Genomic DNA, 20,249 nt, shown 5'->3' with positions numbered 1-20,249 from the left:
TTAAGTTCACATTTTTAAGAACATGAGGCTTAGCAGATTTTCCTATGACTAACAGTGATAACTTTAAATTTCCAGACGTGTTACTGCACAAAAGCAATGTTACTCTTTCCTTACTCGATTTATGTCCTTTAGCCGAAGAGTCAAGTTTTGAGGCAAGTAGTATTTTGGGTAACATTTTGAAAAACAAACCATAACATTTCGGGGTGGAACTAAACTTTCTTCACTAATAAACTTGAGAAACTGTACTTTAAATTCTTCACTTGCAACACAATCACCAGAAAGACTTTCACCTGTAATTCGAACCTGTTGGATTCCATGATGCTCCTTGATAACCTTGATAACTACCCCAAACTCACAGTAAAAGACGGGTCACCTCCTAACTTTTCGTTAAGGCTAAGAGCCCTTGATCGAAGGATTGGGCCTGAAAGAGGAACCCCTTGCTCTTGTTCTTGATGAAATCAAATGTACAAGGCCTCGCCCAAATTTTCATTTTTTGCCTGCTTAATGGTAGCGCTATTTCTTAAGCTGTCTTTGGCTACCATTTTTGCATAAAAGTTTTCGATTGCTTTCCTATTTTTTTTCCAATCAGAAACAGTTTGTTTTGCCACCCCTATATTGAGAGCGATCTTTTTTAAACTTTCCCCCTTATCAATGTGAAAAAGCACATTGAGTTTTTGTTCCATCGAAACAGTAATACTCTTTTTATTTTTTGTTGCCATCTTCTGTTAACCTAAAACCACAAAAAAATAAAAAAAATAAATAAAAACACAAAAAACAGTAAAAACAAAGCAATACAGCAGGTAAAGAACTGAGATAAGGTGTGCGTGTGGAGAATGCTAGTGGCAGCTGCCAACTGAATACAATAGCCGAGCGACTGATTTGTGAGTCATTTCCAAGAATGCATGGTTCATCCCCCTCCCCACCACTGATCATGTGTTACAGTGCACCATCACATTCACTCTTATCCAGTGCTGTGGACAGTTACCGCTTAGTAATACATGGACTAGTTGTAGTCGTTTTATCCCTGCTCTTCTTGTTTACAATAACATCGTTAATATAGGTGAGCTATATTAACGATGGCGAGCTAGGCGAGCTCACACTTGTAAATATATCATACAATTTTCAGAAACCACTCATAGGCAGTTATTTTAAAATTTCTTCCATATATATTTTTTTCAATAGTTACAATTTTTCCAGACAGAAAATCCAGTCTGGATTAACAGAAAGTCCAGGTCATCGGGGTTCGGATTAACAAGGTTCTACTGTATTTGAAGCACAAATTCACACATGCTTATTAAAGAAAATGTTAGTAGAACAAAATTTTTACTCGTTGCAAAATGCTGAAAACTTGCGCTACCACCCTAATTTGTTTTTATAATGATGCATATGACAATAGCCATTTTAGGAGATTGTTATATTTGAAGTATAACAGAACAGGAATAAGAGCGCATATATGTAAATTTAAGGAACAGTTGGTCAGATACTAGGATGAAATGCATTTTGTTGTACATCAGTTAATTCTTGATAACAATGTATTATTTCCCTGTAATAAATCAGGTAATTTTTAATCATTTTACAAAAAAGTAATGTACTACCGAATAAACTTACACTGGAAACCTATTATACAAATTATTTGCAACATTCACAGGTTCCTTGAATTTTCTTAGATCCCATAACTTTAATGTGTCATCACCTAAAAAAGAAAAGTGAATGCAGTTGAAGTATATGTGCATATCCAATATATGTAATGGGAGCATACAAAATGCTTTATATAGGCATAGCATTCAAAATGCAGACAACAACTAGCAAGAAAAAGGATTAGCCAAGAAAAAAATTAGTTCAGTATGTATATCATTATAGTCAGTATTAAAATTGACAAGGATAATAAATTTTTAACTCAAACACTATATTAGGAATGCAGCCATAACCTCAAACTTTCAGAAAACCGAAAATTAAAACTAAGTGTGATATCAAAAGACTGAACGTTTAAGTGGAAATCCAATTGTGATAGCTGGCAAAGGAAATCCCTCTCTTTCATTTCCCCCTCTGTCCTCTCCAAATATACCTTTCGGACTCCTTAACAAATATAACAAAAGGGGAAATACTAAACCTTGCATATAAATAATTCATTCAAAGTTTTACTTTGATGAATATTCAGGATAATATGATCCTTAATTAGTGCATAATATCATTCAACAGTAACAAAATGAATCAAATCAATGCTATATAAAGAAAATTAGCTTTAAACATGCATCAAATTTACATTGTTATATGCATGAGTTGTAGGTTGAGAAGACAACAGATACTTGTTGACATCAGATTTGAATTTCTGTAGATTGTAATTTTCAGCAAATACATATGAAGGAAGAGATAAATGAGAAAGAGAAAAAGTGAATGGAGGTTGACTAGTTGTGGCACATGTTTGGACTGGTTTGGAAAACAGTGGGGAGATTACTGATACCAATTCAGAAGAATAGTGCTCATAAAAGTATCTGCAGAAAAGGCATGCAGCAAAAACTGAATGTCTATGAGCTAGAGAGTGGAGAGACTTTGTAAGAGACGGGTCATTAACCTGACTACCCTCTTTTGAATGGAGTCCAGAAGCTTGAGAGAAGTTTTGTGGGCACCACCACATATGTGGAAACAATATTCCATGGTGGGACAAAGTTTGTGATTTGTACAGAGTGATTAGTTGCTTAGAAGAAAAATAATGACAAGGACAACAAAGAAAACCCAGTTTTCTTGATGCAGAAGAAGCAATATTTGTGATGTGCTTATGCCAATTGAAAAAGATAAGAAATTAGGTTAATTCTTAGTAGAAATTTGTTGATCTTGTCTCAAATTTGAATGGCACTAAAGATGAGCAAAGGAGCAGTAAACTCTTTTATTTTTGAAAATTTCTTAAATTTATTACAGTATAGTTTAGGGCTAAAGCCTCAGGTTATGTAAATAGTTTAACTAATATACAAGTTAGTGCATTTGCATCATTTCTGTATATAGCCAACTACATAAGTAGTTATAAATTGGCATCATTAGGTATATCTCATATTGTGAATACCTCCACAACAAGTTGCCATGGTATTGCAGTACCTCGAATAAGTAATGCTTCACCACAGGAGAAGACTATTGTTACTTATTCTCAGCGGATACCATCACCCATACAGAACCGTTTCAGAGCTTATTGGCTCCTCATCAGTGGGTGGGCAGGTACTCTGGTGTTGCAATGATGACAACCCAGTTGCAAAGTATAAATCGACAATATGAGAGATGCCTGATGGTGTGGAATGATTTAGATTACGGTATAGTTTAGGGCTAAAGCCTCAGGTTACGTAAATAGTTTAACTAATGTACAAGTTAGTGCATTTGCAACATTTCTGTACCTAGCCAACTACATAAGTAGTTATAAACTGGCATCATTAAGTATATCTCATATTGTGAATACCTCCCCAATGAGTTGCCATGGTATTGCAGTACCTCGAATAAGTAACGCTTCACCATAGAAGAAGACTATTGTTACTTCTTCTCAGCGGATACCATCACCCATATGGCACAGTTTCAGAGTTTATTGGCTCCTCATCGGTGGGTGGGCAGGTACTCTGGTGTTGCAATGATGAGGTATTCACAATATGAGATATACTTAATGATGCCAATTTATAACTTGTACATTAGTTAAACTATTTACATAACCTGAGGCTTTAGCCCTAAACTATAGCGTAATCTAAATCACTCCACACCATCAGGCATCTCTCATATTGTTCATTTATACTTCGCAACTGGGTTGTCATCATTGCAACACCAGGGTACCTGCCCACCCACTGATGAGGAGCCAATAAGCTCCGAAATGGTGCCGTATGGGTGATGGTATCTGCTGAGAATAAGTAAGAATAGTTTTCTCCTATGGTGAAGTGTTACTTATTCGAGGTACTGCAATACTGTGACAATTTGTTGTGGAGGTATTCACAATATGAGATATACTTAATGATGCCAATTTATAACTACTTATATAGTTGGCTATGTACAGAAATGATGCAAATGCACTAACTTGTACATCTTAAATTTATTTAATTAACAAGAGTAACCTCTTTTTAATTAAATAAATTTAAGTTTTCTTTGTCACGCTTAAGAATTAGTTAGAGGTAATTGGTATTTAAGGATTTGGGGGAGGATATTTGAGAAACTGAAGTTATTTGTGCTGGACATGGTTTCACAAATCGGAAGGTGGAGTGAAGTGCATCATCAGCAAAACTATGGATAGGATTTGCAGTCACTGGAAGGTCATGAATATACAAGAGGAAAAGAGTGGGAGAAAGAAATGAACCTTGGAGAACATCAGCATTAGGAGAAAAGATAGAAGACAGGAAGCAGAGAGAAAAATAAACATCTAATTGAAAGATTTGTCACCCTTTCTAGGGACTGGCTGGATATAACCAAATTTCTGAGCGTAAATAAAAACACCAGTGAAATAAGAAAATGTAAAAAAGGCAACACAGAACTGGAGCACACTCAGGAGACCAAGTGGAGAAATGCTACCAGGACCTCGAGCTTTGCTGGCATCAAGACTGCCCACTAAGTAAATTTGAAAAGGATTGGATAATTACTTAAATGAAACAAATAAAAGAAACAAATGAAGAACATGTGAATTACACATAAGTTTTCTTTCTTCCTTTTTTTTTTTTTTTTTTTTTTGTTTGTGATGGCTAATTCCACATAATCTTTGCTTTCTTATATCATTTTCCAATAGCAATACTAATTATTATAGAACTATAAGTCAATTCAACCATATGCTCCTCCTGACAGCTCTATGGTCACTTTCTTTCCAAGTGAAACCTTGATGTGCCAAGGTAGCACTAATAATTCAAGATTTTTAACTGTTCTTATTTTGGCCATGTCATTCTTCCTTTACTAGCATAAAATTATTTGTTTCTACACTTTCCTGATGTTATAATTGAGTCCTAGAATATAAGGTTAAAGATGTTATTTTGCAGTCCTCTGAAAGTGGCTAATGTCACAGTATCTACTAATTAAGGTTTAGATATTTTTGTGAAGAACATGCCATAGTGTTTGTAGGTTTCTGTGCAAATTATTTTCTCATTTCAAATTCTTTTTAAAAAAAAAATTTTTAAAGGAACACACCTTTAGATAAACTTTAACAAACCTTTTTTGTTTTTCTTTTGTTTTTTTTTTATTGTTAGTTGTTGGTGCATTGGCTTCTGTGGCCATAATACACCTCCGAAAGTTTTTGCATTTTACTCTGATCCAAGCCCGAGGCGGGATTCGAACCAGCGACCTTTGGGTTGCCAGGCAGGCACTTTACCCGCCTGGCTAGCCCGGTCGACCTATTTTGTTTCCACAAACCAAAAAGTTTGTTAAAATCTATAAGCACTAAAATATTACAAATAGGTTGAGAAGCCAAAGTAATGTGGACTTGTAAGAAATACAAGGCCCAAAGTAATGGGCCTTGTATTATGTGGACTGCAATTTTCAGGAGTGAGTTGTTGTTGTTGTTTTGGTTTTTAGGAGCATTAGCAACTAAGGCCATATTGCTCTGGGGATATGCGGTGGTCATTCCCTGAACTTTCCACATCCTCCGTATTTGGTGGTCACGGGCTCGAACCCTGGTCTAATCAAGAAGCGTGTGCTACGCACTGCTACTGCTCCTGCCCACCTGGCTACGGAGGTGCCATTCAGGAGTGAGATATGAAGGCTTATATGGGTGGTTTTCAATGATATAAGGAAATATCTGGGGCTTTTACTTAATATGCATTCTGGGAATTTCTGTGTGCATGCGTGTGTGTGTGTGTGTGTGTGTGTGTGGTGTCAATATGAATAATTTTTTTCAAACTAATCTGAACAGTTGATCAACTATCCAGCCCCTTATCTGCAATTAAATTACAAATTTAATAATATTTTCATGTATTAATGATTGGTTTAAAATAAAGTCATAAATGCCTTTTCAAGAGTTCTAGAATCTAGTTTGAATTCTCATTTTGTCTATTTGCTTGCTTTTTATTATAGCTTTAAAGATGGTATGGTTGACAGACACCCTGTAAACAGGAAGTGATGACTGACTTCAGCATTAATGTGGATAGTTGCTTCATCTGAAAATATCAACTCACCAAGAAATGCAGGGATCTGAAAATATCAACTCACCAAGATTTGACAGAAATCTAATCATGGATGGTAGCTGCTTCTTATAACCTTTTAAACATTCGTTAAGTACAATCATGTAATTTAACCTTGAGAATTTTAAGCACCACGGACTGCAGGACATTTAATTCAAAAGTTGCATATTTCAGTGATTTTAATGGATACCTCTGAAATACTTCCTCTACAACTGGTGTAGTATATTCACTGATTTGAACAGAAGAATAATAACTACAAATTAAGAGCAAACTCTTTCTCTACAAAATTTTTAAGTACCTCCCTTTAAAAACTGTATAAAATCACATTATTAGGCCTACTCGCAATGAAAGACCAAGTGGCCCAGTAGTTTTGCCAATTTAGCTGAGGTTTCTCTGATTGTGATTATGTTTATGATCCCCTACAACCAACTTTAAACTTTTTTTTTTAACCTATGCTAAAACTGAATTCCTACTCGGTGCAACTTTCCTGTAGTGAGCAGTGAATTTGTTGTTTGTTTGTTATTTGGTTTTTAGGAGCATTAGCAGCTAAGACCATATTGCTCCAGGGATATGCGGTCGTCATTCTCTGACTTTTCCGCATCCTCCGTATTTGGTGGGCATGGGCTCGAACCCCAGTCTAATCAAGAAGAGCATGCTACGCACTGCTGCTCCTGCCACCTGGCTACGGAGGCGCCAGTAAATTTGTTCTTGTGGCTATACTTGAATTCTAAGGATGAGAAGGTTAGTTATAGGCTAGTCAGTTTAGGAAGGTCATGTAGCCTATGGTCAAGAGTATGTTACTGCATCATCTGTAGAGGTATAATATCTTAAATTGATCGCAACATTGCGCTGCAAAAGAAAATCCAGCATGATCATTCTGGTACACTATGTGATCATAGTAGTTTATCAGATTGGACATCATATACTCTGAAGTAATCCAGGTGGTTCAAAAATCTGATCCCACAATGGAAAAGTTTAAGCGATTAAGCAAGCCATCATGAAGGTACAGGATGTACTATCAATGATCATAGGACTTTTGCTAGCAAGGAGAAGGACGTTTTATTCCTATTTATAAAGAAATAGCAATGCTTGATTTGCAATATTGTATTCAGGCCTAGAAGTCTTACCTAAAAAAGGACACAGAACTTCTGAAAGGCGCATTATAGCCAAAGTAGCTTATGCGCCATGAAACCCCCATAACAACAACAACAACAACAACTTCTGAAGAGGGTCCAAAGAAGGGCAACTAGATTGGCTGGAAGTGCTAATGGTTGTTCCTATGAGAAATATTTCAGATGTGGACTGCAAAACCTGGAGACTAGACACCTCAGGTAGGCCATAACACAGTTAAGGCCCTTAAAGAAATAAGCAAAATGAATGAGGGAGGTATTTTCATATTAACAGATGAAACAAGAACAAGGGGACAAAGATGAAATTTGAAAATGAATAGATCAGATCTCATGAAGTTCACTTCATTTTGCCTAATTAATACTAATACTTAGACTTTAACAAAGCATTTGATATGGTCCCACATGGGTGGTTGCTGGAGCATACTGAGATTGCAGGGAGGATCCTAAGGTGGACTAAGGTATGGCTGAAGGACAAGGACAAAGGATTGTTATAAATGTTCATTCTTCAGACTGGGCTAGAGTTATAAGTGGGATCTCTCAAGATTCACGGGCCATTCTTATTTCTGATTTTATTGAATGATATCAATGGGGGGGAATAAAGGGAATGACATTGAAATTTGCAGATGATATGAAGTTGTTACTGAATTTTAGGCACATCAGCAAATTACATCATGTTCACTGTGTGGTATGTCTGTGCATGTGTATTCATGAGCTGATTTGCATGTTATGTGGGCTGAAAATGGGGGAACCCTATTCCCTCCACCTAAGATGATATGAAGGGTCAGGAGGGTGGTTTAATGAAGTAAGTCAGACTGGACTCCTTCAGAATGATTTTGGGAGGCTTAATGACGATCGCAGAAATGGCAGTTATGTTTTAACACTGCTAAATTTTCTATATTTGGGAAATAACTCAAGACTAACTTATAAACTGGGAAGGAGATACAGCAAAAGAATCATCAAACAATCAAAAATGAAGGTTACTGTGGTTACCAGGTGTAAGCAGGCAGTGGGAGAGGTGTACAGTGTCATAGCAATGATTTTCTGTACCTTAGCATCTAGGGAGAAGAAGGTTATTTTCGTATTTATACACATCAATGGTGAAACCTGAGACCACATTTGGAATTGTTGTTGTTATTTGGTTTTTAGGAGCATTAGCAACTAAGGCCATATTGCTCTGGAGGTATGCAGCAGTCATTTTGACTGCCGCATATCTCCTGACCTTTCCGCATCCTCCATATTTGATGGTCACGGGCTCGAACCCCGGTCTGATCAAGAAGCGTGTGCTACGCACTGCTGCTCCTGCCCACCTGGCTATGGAGGCGCCGACACATTTGGAATTCTGTTTTTGGGTCTTGTGGTTGCATCCAAAGAAAGACATTGTGAAACAAAGACCAGAGGCATAAACAGAATCTATTGAGGAAAAGTAAGTAATAGGCTAGAACTTAGAAAGTTTACATCTCATCAATATGTTGTGATAACTGGAATAAGATGCCTCCCTGGGTGACAACACGACGGTCTGGTGAAATTTAAGGGGGATGACATTTCTGTAAAGAATTTTTTTTTTTGGCAGATACAGCAAAAGCCTGGCTAAACCTTTTACTTCTACTGTCATTATTTTCAATCAGTTACAACAGGATCCAAAATTAAAAAAAAAAAAATTATTATTGATTTATAAATAAAAAACTATATTAATTATGCTAATGTGCATAAGCACTTTATAAAGACTCCATATACAAATTATGTAGTGAAGTAAGTTGTGATTTCTTAAGCAGTTAGTGTTTAAAATATATTTACAAGCTAAAATACAAGTATTTTGAAAATGACAGGGGATAAATAATAGGCATATTAATTAATAAAAAAGTGCACATAAACAGTAACATCTGTAGAATATTTGTAAATGCTAAAGATGTAGGGTTGCATATATGCAAATACATGTAAACAATTTACCTCCTCGTGTAGCCACATATAACCTGTCATAAGAAAATGCAATGGATGAGGTGTCTGTTCCTTTTTGATGACTGTTCCTGACAAGAAGTGCAGTACTGACCTATAATAGAATTAACCAGCTTAAATCCAAAGTAACTTTATGGTGCTTGTTAACTGTGTTTTTTCAAGGTGGGCACTGATACTATTGAAGTTATTTTTATTTTCAAATTAAGATGGGCATGATTAAAGATTTGAAGCCTATTTGAGTCTTCAGGTCTTTTATTGTGCATCTAAATTTGATGTTCAATTTCAGTCTTTTAAAGATGCTTTGGTTCCCTCCAGTGGTGGTGACCCATTGAGATATGGGCTTATGCTCAGGTTGTTGTTGTTGGGTTTAAGGAATATCAGCTACTAAGGCCATATTGCTCCATGTATATTGTCTGTAAATTGTATATGTTCTGAGGTCAATTTTCTGATTGCTGGACAAAAAACCCAAGTTTTCGGGAGAAAAAACCATGCTACCCTCACCTGAGACCGACTAACTTAGCCACATTGTGAAAACAGCCCGTAAAAATTTCTCCCATCATTGACGGGACTCGAACTCAGGTCTTTTCCACCCGCTGTGGGGAGGATGCTGATCCTACCAACTGTGCTTTCCACGAGGGCTGGGCTTATGCTCACTTCAGAGACATCGAGTTGAAGCCTTGACAATAGATTTTTTACTGCTGTCACTGAGGATGCTAAACTATCCTAAAAGATGGATACTGATTGCAGAGATGCACATAGTTTGCAAACTATTTCATACCCATGCTAAAATATAAACCCACACTCTTTTACTACTGTGCTGTATATGGCAAATACAGCCCACTTTTTGGGGTTAAAAGTACACAACTTTGGTTTGTGTTTAATTGGAATTTTTTCAACTGCTGACTAAGATTTGGGTGAGGAGTCATTTTTTTGCTTCAATGGTTTAAAAAAATGGCAGACCATCTTTTGGCAAAGGAATTTCTTTAAGATATTAGCAGCACTGGCTTTTGTCTGTTATCAATGGAGGAACTATGGTGTTCTCAAAGATATAAATGGAAGTTAAATTTAAACCTAAGCTGATAAATACAATTTTCAAACTATTTCAATGCCCACAGCGAATAGTCCTGCAGCCTCTACTATTAAAACATTAAAATTTATATACATTTGAAAGTATTCATATAACATACTTGAAAAGGCAATAAGGTATTGTGAAAAGTTAAAATGTACAATTCCTTCCCAAATATCACAACAGTAGAGCAAAATCAATGCAAAAATTTAAAATTATACTCAGAACATCAAAATTACAGCATAAACACTGAATTTTTTCAACATAAATATTTTTGTTACACAGGGTAAACCTGCGTAACACTTGGTGATGTTATTCAATTAAAAATGATATTAGTTTAGGTCAGTACTTTCCAAACTTTTTTGATGCTGACACACTACATGTGTCAAAAATAATTCAACACCCTATCTAGAATTTTGTAATATTCATTACCCACTCCTTTCATTCCTTAACTTTAAAATGCAATATCATACAACTTCCTTCGTTTCATGCCAAAACCTGTAAACAATGGTAAGACAGAAAGAAGATGTATAGTACTATGTACAAGCTTAATGAAAGCCATCTGAAATCAACTACATCACTTATTAGTTTTCAGAGAGAAACAACATGTGCAAAGTTCACTGACTGCCAAGTGTGAGATGTGAAGGATAAATGTTGAAGGAAGGACTGACATGTGAAGCATAAATGTTGTAAATTTTTAATATATTACTCAATAATTGTATTTTTGAGCCCTTAATCAATCAGTGAAATCGATATATGCAGTGAAAGGAAATCAGAATGAAAAGAGTGCTGATATGATGCTAAAATATGGCAACACCCCTTTCAGATACAACATAATGCCCACTTTGGAAAGCTCTGCTTTAGATTGACTCATGGAAAAAAACAGATTTGTTTCTAAAGAGCATACACCAAAGCACTGTAACCAACATAGGAAAGACTAAAGTACTCTCAGACAGTCAAGACAGAAAAACATGTAAAACATTGTAATTTTCTCAAACTATTTCAATATCTGAATTGAAAAAGTACCCTGCTTCTTTACTTAAAAAAAAATGTACTACACAAAATTAAAAGTTACATTCCTAATTAAGTATACATGTTATTGGGTTCATCAGTGACACAAGAATTTAAGAAACCATCATAAACACAACCAGTTTTTGAAAGCTTTGTCCTCAATTGATATTTGAAGACAGAGTTAAAGGGCATGAAATGCATTCAAAGTTTACTCTAACTTTGAAATACATAAAAATCTTTGAGTACAAGCATATCATAACTAAATATCAAAATATCATAACTCAAGTTAGATTTAAAATAATAAACAGCTAGGAATTCATATATTTCCAATTTGTAAAAAGTGGATGCCAATCTATCAACAATAAAAGCCAGATTTAATTCAGCAAAGTGATCATACTGATTGAAATCACTACCTAACTGTCTGCAAACATATTCCTTTGAAAACTTAAAATGAGCCTTTAATTGAAATGAAACCATTGTGCCACCAACATTTGTGGTTACATCCTCCTTGACATTCTATTACATAAATAAACAATATTATTTATTAAATTTATATCTAACTGTAATTTAACTGTGCTGTCCATCCCCTTTTACTAAGTAACAAACTTCATTTTCTGTCTATGGAAAAGCCAATCCTATATCTATGTTCTGCAGTACCTATTTAAAATTTCATATGAAGTGGCCTACGTTACAGCAGTGGTTTCCAAACTGTGAGGTGGGATACAAATTTTCATTTTTACAAATTCAGTTACAGGTTGAGTATCCCCAATCTGAAATTCTGAAAACCGGAAAGTTCCAAAAACCGAAACTTTTTGAAAAATACTGGAAAGTTATGGAAACTGGGAGCCTTGGCGGGAAAGGGTTGTGACGTGGTGTGTTGATGTCGGTAAAGCATCCATTTACATCAATGCAAAGTGTCTATGTCCATTACTCACCATTTGTTTAGTTTATTCTCTGCTCTGTGGTGCAAATATATTGTTGAAAATGTCAAAAAAAAACCCCTGACACTCCAGGTAACAGTGATAAGAAGAAGAGGAAGCATTTAAGTTTATCTATAGAACAGAAAGTGAATTTGTTGAAGACATCTTACAGAAGAGTTTGGTGTTGGAACGACCACCATCTAAGACTGGAAGAAAGAGAGGGATAAACTGTTCAAGTTCTAACTGTAAGCTTTGCGAAGTAAGCTTTTTTTTTTTCTAACTGTAAACTGAAAGTGGTGAACAGAAGTTAATGAAAAATAGAAAAACACTGCATAAAGCTAAAAATGAAGATCTCAATTGTGTTTTGAAAGAGTGGATCTGTCAGTACTGCAGTGAACACATGCCACTTAAAGGTCAGCTGATCATGGAACAAGCAAAGATCTATCATAAAGAACTGAAAATTGAAAGTGAACTGTCAATATTCAACAGGTTACAGAAATTCAAGAAAAGACATGGCAATAAATTTTTAAAGATCTATGGTGATAAAGCAGCTGCTGATCACAAGGTAGCGGAGAAATTCATTGATGAGTTTGCCAAGGTCATTGTTGATGAAAATCTGACAGCAGAACGAGTCTATAATGCTGATGAAACATCATTGTTTTGACAATATTTCCCCAGGAAGACCCTAACTACAGCTGATGAGACAGCCCCAACAGGAATTAAGGATGCCAAGGACAGATTAACTGTGCTGGGATGTACTAATGCAGCAGGCACACATAAGTGTAAACTCGATGTGATAAGCCAAAGCTTGCATCTTCACTGTTTTAAAGGAATGAATTTCTTACCAGTCCATTGTTATGCTAACAAAAAGGCATGGATCACCAGGAACATTTTTTCTGATTGGTTTCACAAACATTTTGTACCAGCAGCTCGTGCTCACTGCAGGGAAGCTCGACTGGATGATGACTGCAAGATTTTATTTCTTGACAACTGTTCTGCTCATCCTCCAGCTGAAATGCTCATCAAAAATAATGTTTATGCCATATAATTTCCCCCAAATGTGACTTCATTAATTCAGCCACGTGACCAGGATATCCTTAGATCAACGAAGTGTAAATATAGAAACACTTTCTTTAACAGCATGCTGGCAGCAGTGAACAGAGGTGTGGGTGTGGAAGGTTTCCAGAAAGAGTTTAACCTCAAGGATGCCGTATATGCTGTTGCAAATGCTTGGACCTTAGTGATTAAAGACACAGTTAAGCATGCCTGGCACAACCTCTGGCCTACGACTATACTCAATAATGATGATGAAAAAGCTAATGATTTCGAGAAAAAGATGATGTCCGAACTCCTTATATATGTAAAATCAGTGCCTTCGGAGTCTGTCAGTAAGCTGGAAATTGTGGATATCGAGAAAGTTTTTAACATTTATAATGAGGCTCCAGTTATTCATTCAATGACTGACGTGAAATAGCTGAAATGGTTTTGAATCAAGGCAATCATGGTAAAAGGGACGATGAAGATGACATTGTTAGCACTGTAGTAAAAATGCCTATAGACGACATGGTGAAAAAGTGTGATGAACTCGTTGAAGGACTAGAGCAGTGTGCTTTTAATAACAGAACAAGAAATAATGTCAGTTTATAAAATAAAAGAGAAGTTCTAAAAGAATTTCCCTGAAGGCCCTAGTTCCTGGTCCCTCAACCACTTGTGATGTTCCTTCTCAAGATGGTAAATAAAAATGAATTTTTTTCACATGAAATATGAATTTTGAGTTAGTATTTGTTGCATTTATATTCTTTTGGAAGCAGAGACCATGTTTTTTTTAGGTAAATAAAATGGAATTTTTTGCATGAAATCTAAATTTTATTTCCACTTTACTTCAACTCCACCATGCCACTTATTCTAAATCCGAAACATTCCCGGCCCAAACATTTCAGATTAGGGATACTCAACCTGTATTTAATATGAAAAAAAAAAAAAAAGGTCCATGAAAATGTTGCTAAGGATGGTGAGGGAGAGGAACACCATTACATAAAGCTTTGCCACTACTATGGTAAGGTAATGTAATGCCTATGAAATTCTCAGAAAAAAAAAAAAGATTTTTAGTATAATTTTTTTAGGCTGTTGAATTTATTTTTAATTTCATACATAGTAACTTTAAGAGTTTCACTGGATATTTATAATTACTAAAAGCTTCAGTGATATACTGTAATTATTTTGGATTGATACAAGAAAAATTAACATCTCTGGGCATCACAGATGATCCATGCTGCCACTGTGGCACTGACGAATCTTGGCACCATATAATGTATGACTGTCCTGACTATGAAGACTTGAGATCTATTCTGATCACAACGATTATTAATTTGCCAAAGGACCAAGAACATATACTAATTCATACCATGACAATTATAAATACTTCACTTTTGCACAGGATGTCTTCAACAGATGAAGAACATTAAGGAGCCTAAACTACCAAGACCAATAACTTGAGACAGATTCTGGGCACCCCTCTCCAATAGCATCAACCGCCAACCTCATCGAAGCTCATTATTAATTATTAATGAGCTTCAATGAGGTCGAATTATTATTTCATTAATAATTATTAATTATTAATGAAATTCACTTCCTTCATCCAAGTTCCATCAGGCTGATATCTGCAACTGAATCTGCAGGCAAGATCAACCGGTAGCTGATCCCACTCAAGGCTCCAAACCCAGACACTGGAGACACCAGCAGCTTTTCTGCCACAAGTCACATTGACAAGCAAACCGAGCACTCTAGCCTGGTTTTCTTTTACTCTCCTCCCAGGCCGGGGGGAGGAGATTGGTTCCTGTCTCCTCCCCCTGCCGCCCCTTTCTTCCGCCTGGAGAGGCATGGGCCTGCCTCACTGAATTTCTGGAGTCGCCTTCTCTGTTGTCCCCAAACCTCCGTCTTTTCCCCCCAGCCTTCAGTCTCCCCCCTACTCTGTCTAACTCGGCAGTGTACACCCCACACGACTTATCAATTAATAACATCCAAATTTAAATCATACTTACATAAACCTCTCTTGGCCTTTTATATTCTGGCATTAACTCCCTTTTTTATTTATTTATTATTTATTTTTTTCACATAGGCTCTTGCCACTGAAATCTTTGAAAACTAGGTGGCAGGGCCTGCCAGAGTACAAAAAATCTACTGGGTACCTGACCTGCCTCCCCAGGGCCAAGTGCGGTAATGGTAGGTCCCAACAGGGGACCAACGGCTAAATGGTGAGAAGAACAACGGTACACGACACTACACACCGTCCACTCCCCACACACTTTTTAAATCTCTAGCCTTCACAGAGTTCTGTGCTACACAAACAGAGTACACAATGCGGAGATGGAGGAAACCCCTGGTGCCATCAGACAACTAACACACTTTGCACTTCTAATTATTTTGGAGATAATCATTATCTATGGTGAAGGAACATGCAATATTAATTTGTTTATATAAAACTAGTTTTTTAAATTATATGACACGAACAGAAAAATTTATCTGTCTTTGTTTTATATATGACAAACCTTCAAAAAGAATTAGTCTAAAGGAGTTAGCAAATGGGAAGTAGCATAAAAAAAAACATGCACAAATATTAAAATTATATGCATTATATAAAACCATACGAAATGCTTTCTATGGTCCCACATCTGAATAGATCCATCTTGGCAAGCTGCAGCAACTAAATTACCATCTCTACTGTAACGACAAGAGATTGGAATTGCTCGTAATCCTCCTTGTTGACGGGGTTTTATAACCTGTTGCTGCTTTAGAGGTTCTTCAAGGTTCCATAGCCTAATTGTTCTATAAAAAGAAAAAAAATATGTAGTCTGTTTTTATCCTAATATGCACAGAGAGAGAGAGAGAGAGGGGGGGCACTAAGGCCTCACAAGCACAAGTAAATATTAACATAAATATGAATAAAATGAACATATTTTAGTTTCTGATGGCTGCAATCGCAAAACCATTTTACATTATGACAAAAATTTTTCAATAATCAACATAAATTCAAAGTAACTTAGCACTGCCTTTATTAATATTATTAAACCCCTAACAAAAAACAAAATATTTGCTTTGCCTCAAGAAGTATGATGAAAACTGCAAAAATGATAATCTTAATTCATATATTCTGAAAGTTCGTTGAAGATGTGTCTAAATTCTAGAGGTTGTGAAAATAACACAGAAATTCACACAAAATATTTAAATTCACACAAAACATTTGCTTAATATTTAAAGCAAACTCTTCAAAGTAAACAATCCAAGCACAATTAGCATTAGCATTAGTAGAGGCATTTTGATGCAAGAAAGCAAGCTTATGCAGCATTAGCCAAAAAAAAAAAAAAAAAAAAAAAAAAACCCACTTCCACTTCACCCCTCTGTTCGTTCAAAATACCTGTCCAGCTGAGCCTTAAACTTATTTAGGCTATCAACCTCCACTACAAGGGATGGAAGTCTGTTCCACCAACCAACCACCAGCTGGCTAAAGGCAAATTTCCGCACATCTATCCTACATCTGTCTTTCCTCAATTTGAATTTATGCCCTCTCAGGTGATTATTCTGAGTTGGAGGAAGAATCCCATCAGCATTGAGCATGCTTAAACCATTCAAGGCTTTATACACCTCTATCAGATCACCTCGCTGGTGCCTAGTCTCCAGACACTGTAATTTGCAAAACTTAAGCCTTTCTTCGTAAGAGCATCCCTTTGTTCCATTCACTAATCTTGTTGCCCTTCTTTGCACTCGTCCCAGCAGCTCTACATTTTTCTTGAAATGAGGCCTCCAGACCTGTATACAGTACTCTAGGTGTGGCCTGACCATTGCCTTATACAAGGGAATAATCACCTCCTTATCCCTGCTGGAAAAATTCCTGTATATCATTGACAATACTCCATGAGCTACTCTTGCAGCCCGTCTGCACTGCTCAGAGAACTTCATATCTGCCTGCACAACCACCCCCAAGTCCCTTTCATTCTCTACCACTGTCAGTGTAGTACCACAGAGTTGATACGTTGCTCTGGGGTTGCTGTTTCCCATATGTAGTACTTTACATTTGTCAATGTTAAACTTCATTTGCCACCTCTCAGCCCATCTGCTCAACCTTTCCAGATCCTGTTGCAGCAGCATAGTGTCAGTAGTGTCCTTGACAACCCTGCCAACCTTTGTATTGTCTGCAAACTTGGACATTAAGCTTGATATACCATCATCAATATCATTTATAAATACAGAAAACAATAATGGACCCAACACTGAGCCCTGAGGGACTCCACTAATAACATTAGTCCAGGATGAGCAGTGTCCATTGATTACCACTCTCTGTCTTCTCCCCCTCAACCACCCCTTTATCCATAGCAGCAATTTGCCTCCAATGTCACACTGCTCCAATTTGTGTAGCAGTCTTCTATGTGCAACAGTATCAAAAGCCTTTCTAAGATCCAAGTATATAATATCAAAGCTATTCCCTGCATCCAGTTCTTTTGTGACTGCATCATAGTATCCAATCAAATTGGTCAGGCAAGACTTCCCCTTAACAAAACCATGCTGTGTCCGAGCTATAACTGAAGTCTTGTCTAAATGATCCTGCAGTGCTTCTTTAACCAGTGCCTCCATTAATTTTCCTGGAACAGAAGTTAAGCTCACAGGTCTATAATTACTTGTGTCAGCCTTTGATCCTCCTTTGTGAATTGGGGTCACATTTGCACATTTCCAGTCTATGGGTACCTCCCCTGAGTCCAAGGAAGCTCTCATAATTATGGCTAAGGGTTTGCTTACTTCCTTTGCTGCCTCCTTTAATATAACTGGATAGATCCCATCCACCCCGGGTGCCTTTCTTGTGTTTATTTTCAACAGTTTCTCCTCCACTTTACTCCCAGTTATTTCAAGATTCTGTAGCTTACTGCTAGAGTTGAATACACCTCTGGCATTCCCCTCGCTGAATAACTCCTCATGTGTGAATGTCGATGCAAAATATTCATTTAGTTTGTTAGCTACCTGAGCAGGATCATCAACAGTTGACCCATCAATATCAAGTGGACCAATCTGATTCATCCCCTTCCTTCTAGAGTTTACATAAGTAAAGAACTCTTTGCTGTTTTTCTTTGCATCCCTTGCCAAGGATTTCTCGTAATCTGCCTTCGCCTGCCTAACCTCCTTTGTAACTTGGTTGCATATCAACTTGTATCTATCATAGGCTTCGTGTCATGTGTTAATTTGTAAGTATCCCATGCATTTTTCTTCTCTGCCATATGCCTCATTAGTTCATCTGACATCCATTTTGGCCTAAACCTTGAACAATATTTCTTAGTTGGTATGTAAAGCCTAGTAGCTTCCAAGATAAGTTCTTTGAATGCTTCCCATTTTGAATTTGCTGTTGGTAACATCATCAGTTGGTCCCACTGTATAGAATTTAAATACTGTCTCAGTCCATCGTAGTTGCCTTTACGGAAGCAATAACCCTTCCCTTTACCCCTAATGGTAGTTACCTCTTTGAGTAAATCCCACTTCAGCACACTGTGATCACTGCCACCTAGTGGTTCATTTATCTGCAGATTCTTAATGCATGAAGAATCACTGCTGATAATCAAATCAAGAGTATTACTCCCTCTAGTTGCTTCCCAAACATGCTGATGTAGAAAACAATCATCCAATAAATCCACAAAAGCCCTGCTAGTGTGTGAGTGACCAGCCCCCAAATTCCAGTCAATATCTGAGAAATTAAAATCTCCCATTATAAGACTCTCTGATTTACTGGCCCACTCTATTTCCCTGTACAGTTTCTTATTATACTCATCAGAGTCATTAGGCCTATAGCACACTCCTACTCTCAATTTTGATCTCCCAATTCTTATGTCACACCAAACTGACTCAACACTGCACTGTCCAGCGATGTCGACTGGCTTCACTTCCTTGGTTTTTATGTGTTTCTTAACTAATAGCATAACCCCTCCCCCCTTCCTATCCTGTCTATCCTTTCTGTAGACGTTGTACTCCCCAAATTCCAGTTCTGCATCCCTTATATCTGTGTGACACCACGTCTCTGATATCCCAACAATATCTGCCTTTGATGTTTTGAGCAATACCTCAAATTTATCAAATTTATTTACTAAACTCCTAGCATTGGTGTACACGCAAGTATACCTGCACCTGTTTCTATTCTTAGCTACCCTAACACAACCCATGTGTTTACTTGTACCACAATGGCTCCCAGCAGTCTCTGAAATATCATGCATCTTGTTTTTCAGGCTTCTGCTCATTCTAATAGAAGCAGTGCAAGAATCTCTTTCACCTCTGCCAGTGGCTACTGTCAATCTATTGGTCTTTGTCTCCCCCAAGCTAGCAGTTTTCCGACCCACCTAACACTGCCTCGATAGCATCAGCAAATATTCTTGCACCCTTTCTATTTAAGTGTATCCCATCCCTGTAGAAGCAATCTCTCCTGTTAACAAGTAAACTCTGCTCTGCTCAAATAAGACTCTGCTCTGTTAAATTTTCAATTTTAATTGTTATATTCACTTTATTCTTATAAATTTGAATAAATATATTAGTCAGCGTATAATAATTTGTTTTCAAATTTTTTTCAAAGCTTTTTTTTGTTCTACATTTCAACATTTCAAACATTTCAACATTTCAAAGCTTTTTTTTGAGCTCCTTTTTCAAGACTAAAAGATGTTATAGTTATACTGGTGAATGTTTGTTTGTTTGTTGTTTGGTTTTTAGCAGCATTAGCAACTAAGGCCATATTGCTCCGGGATATGCGGTGGTCATTCCCTGACCTTTCCGCATCCTCTGTATTTGGTGGTGACGGGCTCGAACCTCGGTCTAATCAACTGGTGAATGACCAGCTTTTCAACAATGCAATGAAATTCCAAGTGGCAGTATGATGTAAAGGAATATCTGAGAGACACTCTGAAACTAATGTCTATATATATATTTTTTCCCTGTTCATGTGACATTGCATACAGAATGTAATGTTGTCAGGCAAAAATTTATATGATACTGCCAATATCCTGCAAGTTCAACATTGCATAGT

At 36.8% G+C, this 20,249-nt stretch overlaps 1 protein-coding gene across 1 annotated transcript in view; it reads right to left on the bottom strand.

Annotated features, from left to right (window-relative positions):
• Nucleotides 1–20,249, bottom strand: part of LOC150086137 (WD repeat-containing protein 70) — a 106,945-nt gene that overhangs the window by 29,335 nt on the left and 57,361 nt on the right. Inside the window, exons 9-11 of the mRNA XM_090374803.1 lie at nt 15,850–16,027; nt 9,200–9,299; nt 1,609–1,693 (exon numbers count right to left, since the gene is read on the bottom strand). Of these exons, the coding sequence (XP_090230929.1) occupies nt 1,609–1,693; nt 9,200–9,299; nt 15,850–16,027 (363 nt within the window). The remainder of the gene's footprint in view (nt 1–1,608; nt 1,694–9,199; nt 9,300–15,849; nt 16,028–20,249) is intronic.

Source organism: Mastigoproctus giganteus, chromosome 5 (genome assembly GCF_048544385.1).
Source record: "Mastigoproctus giganteus isolate SK-2022 chromosome 5, ASM4854438v1, whole genome shotgun sequence".
In the NCBI taxonomy this organism is placed as follows: Eukaryota; Metazoa; Arthropoda; class Arachnida; order Uropygi; family Thelyphonidae; genus Mastigoproctus; species Mastigoproctus giganteus.
The sequence above is the reverse complement of the archived record's forward strand: the minus strand, read 5'-3'. Positions and strand labels throughout refer to the sequence as shown.